This window comes from Pagrus pagrus (genome assembly GCF_965226575.1).
Source record: "Pagrus pagrus genome assembly, chromosome: 8".
Classification (NCBI taxonomy): domain Eukaryota; kingdom Metazoa; phylum Chordata; class Actinopteri; order Spariformes; family Sparidae; genus Pagrus; species Pagrus pagrus.
Genome location: NC_140192.1, coordinates 9,583,128 through 9,592,779, shown reverse-complemented (window position 1 = coordinate 9,592,779; position 9,652 = coordinate 9,583,128). Strand labels below are relative to the sequence as shown.

Genomic DNA, 9,652 nt, shown 5'->3' with positions numbered 1-9,652 from the left:
CGCGCTGGTGTCTGTCCCTCAGCTGTGATGTCTCCTGTGAGGACAGGACGGGACGGTATTATGCGCAGAGGAGATCCCGCTGTGTTATGATGGTTTGTGAGCAGCTGAACGGGTGAGAGGCTCTTCACGTGTGTGCCGGTGGTGTTAGATTAGTGTTTTAGCCTTTTAGTTGAGTGTTTTTCCACTTAGAGAAGCAGTAGTAGTTTTTTTTTTTTTTTTTTTAAAGCTCTCAGGAGTTTCCACGCAGGACAATGACACTGGTGTGTTTTAATTTTGTGCTGGGATAGCGAGACATGTGCGGCAGATAGGCTGCGTCTGGTCTCGCCTAAGAGCAGCCGGGACCACCGGACTTTTTTCACACAGACGGACACCAGAGGACGGAGACGCAATATGTTTGACGCTTCAGGGATCCCTCTGTTCGTCCTGGACATAACCTGTCTTATCCTGGGTATGTAAATCTCATCCTACCCCGCCCTGTCCTGTCCTGTCCTATCTGTTAAACCAACCTTTTCATCAGGTTTGTTTATTTATCAAGACTTGCAGCTCTTTTTAAAGTGACTCCCAGAAATTACAGCACTGCTCCTGCTGCAGAGACATACTGTATTATACAAAGGAGATGTTTAAGCAAATCCACTCACATGTTTTGCATACACGTCATATAAATACACATGGGACGGCTTGAGGTTTAGGGAAGCAGGCAGGAAGATGGAAAAAAAAAAAAGGCAGAAAAAGTCCAACCCTATGTGTGTGTGTGTTGCTTTTTCCAAGCAAAGCTGTATTTTTAGCTCAGTGTTTGGAGTGTAATCACAGCACCGAGACAATGCTGCAGTGATACTGCAATAAAAAATAAATGTAAGAAACCTTTGTACAGTCAGGGGGACACCCAGAGAGTTCAGTCTGATAGCTACTGTAGTTGATAAGGACAGAGAGGCTTGGACACACACACACACACACACACACACACACACACACACACACACACACAGCTCCAGAGATGTTTCCCTCTGATTAATCTGCACTCACTCCCTCTGCTTAGTCAGTGTCTTGTGGTCAGCCGTGCTGCTGACTGTGCACCAGTCCCCTCGTTAGGTGTTGGCAGCAACAATCCAAACAGGAAAATTTCATTTTTATTTCCAGTCCAAACAGGACGTCACCGTACAAACAGTGGTGGAGGAAATATTCAGATCCTATTCATCAATAAAAGCAGAAATACTCAAGTAAACTCTTACTTAACATAGCTTTAAAACTGTACACACAGTTTAAAAAGTGCATACTATTATAAATCTATTTCAAAAGTGCATTGGGCAACTTTTTTACAGGCCTATGAGAAGAGACAGAGCTCTTGATACAAGGAAACATGACTTTAATGTTTACTGTAAAGGTGCTCGTTCCCAACTCATCAGAAACTGTGTCATTATTTGACAAGTTGGGAATGAGACTCAAAAATCAACCTTTCTTACAAATAGCAACTGTTAAAGCAATATGTTTACATCTATATGTGTAAAAATGTGAGAAAAGGGGTTGTTTATCTAGGTATGGCAGGCCGAGAACAAAAACAGCACATTGCCCATCTAGAAGTCCTGTAGTTAAACAGTAGAAAGTTAAAGAAAGTTACGTAGTGCCCCTTTAAGTATCAAACGTTAAAGTACCCATTGTGCTTAAAAATATCTCCCAGCGCATGTTACATTTTTATTTATTATACTGTTAGATCAGCAGCATTTTTTTTTTAAATCTGACTTTACGTATCAACTGTTTTGTTGTTGAATCTATAACAATGTATGTTATAGGCTACATGTATATTAAGCATCGGTATCATTCACACTGTGGATGTGGGCGACATGTCCTCACCACGACATTGTGCTTAAAAACGCTCCCCATTGTTTAAAATCACATATGTTGAAGATTCAAAGTGACGGCCCCACGTTAAGTTAACTCTGTTATGGATACAGTACAAGTAACCACAGCTCTCGATTAAAAGTTGTGGAGTACAAAGTACGGTACAAAGTACAAAGTACAGCTATAAAGTATCTAAAGTATCTAAACTGTTCACTCCAGTACTTGAAGAAATGTAGCAAACTTAACTACAGTGTCGTTTCCTTGTTTCATAAAAGAAATAAATATTCCATCAGTATGTCTCTTAAGTTTTTCTGTTCTTTTTATTTACTTATCAATTCATTAATATTTGTGCCTTGAACTATGTCACACAACTTCTCTTCTGGTCGTCCATAATACTCTCTGAGAGTGTTATCAGTTAATTGTCGACATGATTCAATCATCTAGTGGTTTTTTTAACACACCTTGATGTCAGACATTGACTGGACGTCTCCGCCCTGATAAAGGACGTTGGACTTTGTAAACTCCAGGGACATGATGGATATAAATCATGGACTTTATCATTCTTTCCCTGATATGTTAGACCTTTATAAATATATTAAAATGTTGTCAATAAATAAGCTCCAAAAATAAGCCAAAACAAATGTTTGGGTTTTTATATAAGTATTATTCTAATATCACCTTAGTTGTGTGTTATGTTTTATCAATTGTCATGTTTTTTATTAGTCAAATACAAATCACTTTTCAAGTTTTCTGTGAAAATGTTTTCATTTCATTGTCCCATCTTATTAAATTTACCATCTAAACCTGGTTTCATAAGCGTATGCCTTAATATTTTTGGTTTTATTATTACCATATCTGAACACAAGACTCATGATAATCTACTTTTTGGCAACAACAGCAACATAAAGGGGATTTAAAGCACTCATACAGAGAACGCACACAGCAAATATCGCTATCGAGAACCTTCAATTGCAGAAGAAAAGACAGAATTAATAAAAAGTGAAATGAAGAAAAATAAGAAAAAGTCTTCCTCATCTTTTGAAGGGTTAACTGCCTGATCAGATCAGCCCAGTTTTAGTTTGCCCAGAGTTGCAAAAGGCAGCAGTGTAATTACCTTTATGATTACTCAGTACGTCAAAAAGCATCATCGGCGGTGATCGTAGCCTCTTTGGAAGAATGCCTGTTTTACAACACTGACTTCAGTTTAGCCAAAAGCCCTGTTTTTCTTCACCTCAGTTCAGTTTTGCAATAAAGGATGTGCAACCAAAGCAAGTAAAAGCATGTTTTATGTGGTTCTGCACAGGTAAACATCCTGATGAGTCTCTCCAGATACCGTCACTGTTCCCGTGTCTAGAATTAAACATGCCAGCAAGACTGTATAACTACTAGTAATAACTACTAGTCTCCCTGCGTCCTCTGCTTGTTGTTGCGATATTGTTCTGTCGTAACTGAAGGCCTGAACTGTTCAATTCAGTTATTGAGTAACTTTGTGCTCTTGACGATGAGTTTATCTCGAGGCAAGGAAAAAGCCAAAAGCTTCCAGCTTTTCTAGGAGGATGAGACACTTTCGTTATTCCAACATAGCACATTTCCTGTGACTCAGTCGTACGATATTAAGCATTGTGTAACGGTAGGAGCGGGTCAGTCTGAGTCACATCTGCTTGTGAATGTGATGTGCATGATATTAGACGTGAGTGAGGTAAAATTAGGTCATTATCTGTCCTTTTCTTTTTGAACAGTTGGACTTCCATTTTTCATCCTTACCCCTCAACACAAGCCTTTCAAACGGGGTTTCTTCTGCAATGATGAGTCCATCAGATACCCTCTCAAAGAGGACACCATATCATACCAGCTGCTGGGAGGAGTCATGATCCCCTTCACTCTGATCGTGGTGAGTCAGCGGTCGTCTTTTTGCATAAACTCTCCCGAATGTTGCAGAACAAAACAGGTTTCTTATTGTTTCATGTCCTCTCTTGCAGCTCATCTGTGGTGAGTGCCTTTCTGTTTACATGTCTCGCATCAGGAACCAGTCCTTGGGGACCAAGTACGCGGCGTGTGTCTACAAAGCTGTGGGGAGCTACGTGTTTGGAGCTGCTGCGAGCCAGTCTCTGACAGACATAGCCAAGTACTCCATCGGTCGCCTGCGCCCAAACTTCCTGGCTGTGTGCAATCCGGCCTGGGATCGCATCAACTGCAAAGCTGGTGGATACATCGAGAACTTCAGCTGCAGTGGAGACAAGTTCCAGGTGGATGAGGCCAGGTAAACCCTCGAAATGAAACCCACAAGAGCGGCTTCTTTTTTTTGGACGGGGAAAGGCCTTCATATGTCATGAACAGTGACTTGATTAAGCGGATGTATCTTTTGTTGATCTTTTGCAGGCTGTCCTTCTACTCCGGCCATTCATCCTTCTCTATGTACTGCATGCTCTTCCTAGTAGTAAGTACTTATTTTCTACTTTAAAAACTATTTATTGCCTAAATCTGCCTGACATGTGAGTGCTACAGATGTTAAAAACTATTTTAATCCTAATATGTAGCATTGCTTCATCTGCTTAAATGTTTGTACCCAGTTTCATAATCTAATGCAGTCGAGTTATTGTGTTATAAATAACATAACTCTGCAACAAAAGCATTAGCTGCAAACACTTGTGACCTACTGTGTGATAGGCCTTGGTGGGATGTTAAAATGTTTATTCATTGTCTCCCTCTGACTACTGTAGCTGTACATTCAAGCCAGATTGAGGTCAGAGTGGACGAGGCTTCTGCGTCCCACCATCCAGTTCTTCCTGATTGCGACTGCTGTGTATGTGGGTCTGTCCCGGGTGTCCGACTACAAACATCACTGGAGCGATGTGCTCGCTGGCCTCCTGCAGGGGGGTTTAGTGGCTATTCTCACAGTAAGTCTTATCTAAACATCCGCAAGGACAATGTGGTTAAACCCCTGAACATATTATTTCCTTCCAAAAAGCTTTAGGCTTCACGCTTTCTAACATTATCAATTGCTTTAAATTCTGTTTTAGCTTGTTCAACTCTTCATTGAAGTTATTTTTCACAGTGAAATATTTAAAGCCATGACTTCGCCATTTAATCAAACGGAAATATTCATCATATTTGGTCCGTTCTCCACAAAAATGAAAGTCCTAGTTTAATATCGTCCATCTTCGGAGCCCACTTACAATAATAAAGTTTTGATTTTGTTGTGTTTTTCTGCAGGTTTTCTGTGTAGCCAATTTCTTTGAGCAACCAGTGGAGCCGGTGGTGACACAGGAGGAAGACGCCTCACACACCAGTTTACAGGAAAACCCCGCCAATGGAAACCACTATGGCAGCACTGACTGACTCCGAGGCCTCAAAGACAAAAACTGTATCGGGGCCCTTATCCCTTTAAAACAATCGCAGAAGAGCTAAAACCCACACTGATCTGCAAGTTTTTGATATTAACTGCCAGCTGTTTCTGTGCATTTCTTCTTCGGAGTTTGGAGCCATCGCTGCGGCCTGCCGGCTTTAGCTGCTGCCTTTGGTGTGGTCGGTAAACTTTAATTACAGGAAGAAAAGTGCACGGCAGGAGACAGTACTTGCACTTTAATGAGATATAGAGATTCAGAAGTTTCTGCTGAGATTTGGGTGAATAGTTTATTGTGGAATGACAAAACAAAATACAGCATGTTGGGTTTACGTTAGAAAAAAGTTGCTTTTTCTTTTTTTCTTTTTTTTTTTTACAGTGTGAGCTTGTTGGAAATGTGGTTTCTAGTGTATGTTGGTCTGGTGTTGCCATCATGAATGAATGAAATTCCTTTTGCCCAGAATATAATGAGCGTCTGTGTGCGCACTGCAAGCAGGCTTGTAGGGAGTCTGCCACCTGTGAATAAGAAAACCTGGACTGTCCTTAAACTTAAAATGGAGACTGAACTGAGAAATAATATATTTCTTGTAAATTTTTTTGCCTTAGACAGATTGCTGCTACCTGCTGTTTTGTATCTGGTGTAATTTCAGGAACGGCAAACACAATGCATCGATTTTTCTTTCTTTTTTTACAGTTTGTACGAAGGTCTTTGTGATTTTGTCCATGCAGAAGCTTCAAACTGTTTGTTTTATAGCAGTACTGCGGGAAGATGTGTGACAAATAAACAGAGCTCCATTTTGCTACTTTGTCCAAAAGGTGGAGAGTGATTCGTGTGTGTTTTGTCTCTAGAAAAAATCAATGCAAATACAATGCAAATGAATGGATCATTGGACGTGATGCAGGTGCTGATTTTACACAACAGAACAGCTGATTTGTCTTTTTTTCCACTGAGACTGCAGGCGTCAAGGAACAGAAACCATTTGTGGGATTCTGTAACCAAATTGTCTCAGAAAATGCAGACCTGAAACAAAGTGTTTTCAAATGAAACACATCTTTGGGTGTGTCATTCACCTTCTGTGTACATAGACCATATAAACCACAGGCATGCAAATGTACCTCGTCTGATGTCAGTGGAGAAACGTGTTTGTTTTTCATTCTGGTGGTATCATGGTTACCACCAGTCAGCACATTAACAGGCAGACTATCCCGGTATGTTCTTGCTGTTTCTAGAGGGGAAGGAAGGTCGGTCTGTATCCACCAAAGGAAAGTCCTTTAAGCAGACAGGTCCTGATCCTGGGCTGCAAATGTCCGAGTCGGGGATCTGCTTTAGAGTTGAAATCCTCTTACAGTGATCGGGAGGCTAAAGAGAAGTTTAACGCAACAGGAGGGCAACAAACAACACTCATCAATGTCAACTTAAAAAAACGTTTTTAACAAATTGACATGTAAATACCACTTCTGTATGTATCTTCAGGGCTATTGTGATTCTCCTGCACTCATTATGCATGTAGGCACGGTGTATACTATTGTGTGAATTAGTACACTAAAAATCTCATGTCATATAGTCCAGAAGTGTAAATAGTGGTCATGTCAACCTCAAGTCATAAATATGACTGGGATTTTTCTGACAGATCCGATTTATCCAACGTAGTCGAACACAGAAGGGCCTGAAAACAGAACAAAAATTGACCCTCACATCCAAAGATGATTATCAAATCCAACTTTAATGGAGATGATATGATTATACTGTTATTGCACAGTTGCTTAGCCTGCACATGACAAACATTTTGTTTTGCATCTGACAAACTCTGGGAATCTTTCTTGTCTCCACCGTAGTCTTGCTTGTGCCCTGAACAGGATAATGTCCAAGGTTCTCTCCAGCATTTTATTTTAAGGGTTAGAGTGGTGTTTTGGGCCCTTGTTGGCTCTCTTATGCCTGGATACAGAACAACCAAAAGTGGCCTGCTACTTTGCCAAGTCCCTGTTGAAACTTGCTCAACTTTGATTGCTAACATGTTATGCAGCAACAAGTGTCAGCCAGCCTGGACCCTCTAGTATGCATGCAGAACCAACAGATCCAGGAGGATGCCATATCCACTGCCCTCCACTCAGTCTTCACACACCTTGAGAATAAGAATTGCTACATCAGATTGCGTTTTGTTGATTTTAGCTCAGCATTCAATACAATCTCACCCATGAAGCTGATTGGAAAACGTAACACTCTGGGCTTGAGCACCACAGTCTGCAGCTTGATAATGGACTTGGCAGTCACATCCTCTACTTCAGTGCCCGTGCTACTTTTGTATTTTTTAACACCAGAGCCCTCCAAAATGGCCAGGTGTGGCATTGTTGTCAAGTCACAGTTGAAAGTTGAGGCCAGCTTGTATTTGTAGAGCGCCACGACAAGTTTCTGGTGTCAGTTTGTGGTTTCAGGCTTTCATAGAAAATGACTTGTGGCCTGTTGCTTTGTCACCGGTACTCTGAACAAACAAAAAGAATAACTTTTACTAACCTGATCCTATTGAAATTCCTGTGTGTCACCCTGTCATCCCGTGTGAAACTCTGTGAAGTTTCAGTTCCTTCTAAAAATGTAGTTAATCTTCTGCCAACTCAGAAATAATATCACGCAATCCACAGCGTGTAATTTTTGAGGAATGTCTTGTTATAAATTCAGGAAATTCCCTCAGTGAAACTTACCATTGTCTGTCTAAATCAAATTTGCTCAATAGGGTCAACAGAGTTTATTTCATTAGAGGACAAATGGCTCCAGTGCGATTACCATCTGGGAAGTGAATATGTGTTTCCCACATAGACTCTTTCCCAAGCACTTTAATTTGAAACTATGCAAGCGATGCATAAAGAGAAGTGAGCAGCAACAGACTGGGTGAAATTTCCTCTGGAGATTGCAAAAAAACCCCAACCCTTTTAGTAACAAAGGAAATTCAAAGATTATTGTGAATATTATGAATATTTCACTCTGCGTCATGAGTCCAGGAGCGTGTGGTCATTGACAAACTGCTCAACTTGCTGTAGCATCACTTTTACCTCCCCCACGTCTGAAAATCTGACCCATCATGCTGTCTGTTGCTCCACAGAGCTCTCTCTTGTTGTCACGCTGACCTTGACAATAGTCCTTATTGAAAGCAGCTCCATTCACTCTCACATGTCACATGCCTCACTTTATCTTGCCAGACAGTGATGGCACTGCAGAAACAAACGACTCAGAATGCAGTGTGCAATGACAGATTAAACCCCCTCGCACTACACCTCTACCTTTGTTCCTCACACAGGGCACTTTTCTTTAGATACTATAGTGACTACTATAGTATACCACTATACTACTACAATGACTGCTCAGATAACCTCCTACTAGCATCTGTCCAGCTCCTGTGAGACAACAAGAAACATGTGAAGAGAACCTAACGACGAGAGGGTCCCATTGACAGTATCGTTTGCAAATAAACAATGAATGAGTAAGTAATGGATGCAAATGGAGCTTTAAGAGGTGTTGAACTCCACGCCTGTGAGAGGAGAGTTTAAAGTTTCAGATGGAGCAACAACAACAACAGCTCTATCCATCTATCTCATCTCGTTCTTTTTTGGGTGGAGACGAACAAAGAGAGAAGTAGAAAAGAGAAATAGACAACAGAGAGGAAGGAACAATATAACATAGGAAATGAGTTAACAGGGTGGACACGGTTATTAGGTTTGTGGGGAACGTACATTTAAAGTGTTAATTACTGTTTCATGTAACAGAAATGCCAAACTTTTTATTTGTTCTGGTTGTATTTATTTCTGTGGATGTCAATATGGAAATGATTTCAAAAATGTCCTTTTCTCTATTCCTTTCTTTAAAAATATGATAATTTAAATCATACTGTATTTTTTTGGTGTATTTAAAAACACAATAAGTAGGGTGGAAGAAAGTAAGACGGGAGGGAAGGGCTCTGCTACATTCTCCTGCTTACATGCAGAGATATTAAAAGGAGGATGGTGTGTATGTATGTTGGTAGAACCAAAACAAACTAAACTTATTTATTCTGAACTGGTGTAGGGCTTTTTGGCAACTTGGGCCAAATGTAGTCGCCCTACTGGTGACTTGTGTTGAGATAACCTTTGGAAGAGGCCGGTGAACTGACTGTTTAACCTGAGAAGCTCAGTCATGCCCTCTGCTGGACATGAATGAAACAAAGGCTACATAAGACGTTACATTATCTACAACAGGGGTGCGCAAACATTTTCCTTGGGAGGGCCAAAACTGTTACTTAATGGTGGCCCATGATCCAAAAGCAAACACTATTGCTTTGTTAACATGCAAGACTGACTTTCTGCAAGCGTCACTCTCAGACTATTATTAGTTAATCAAATACATATATAGTTGTCACATATAGTTAAATGCAAATTTAGTTATATTTTATTACTTGTACATTTTATTTTTTGTATTATTTCTTATCATCTTCACAATTTGTTTTG

At 40.5% G+C, this 9,652-nt stretch overlaps 1 protein-coding gene across 1 annotated transcript; it reads left to right on the top strand.

Moving 5' to 3' along the window:
* LOC311261367 (phospholipid phosphatase 1-like) lies at nt 1–5,998 on the top strand. Its single transcript, XM_084359927.1, has 6 exons — nt 1–448; nt 3,576–3,727; nt 3,816–4,096; nt 4,216–4,273; nt 4,557–4,733; nt 5,050–5,998. The coding sequence occupies exons 1-6, from the start codon at nt 391–393 to the stop codon at nt 5,173–5,175; spliced, it is 852 nt and encodes a 283-aa protein (XP_084216053.1). The 5' UTR covers nt 1–390; the 3' UTR covers nt 5,176–5,998.
* Nucleotides 5,999–9,652: the final 3,654 nt, after the last annotated feature.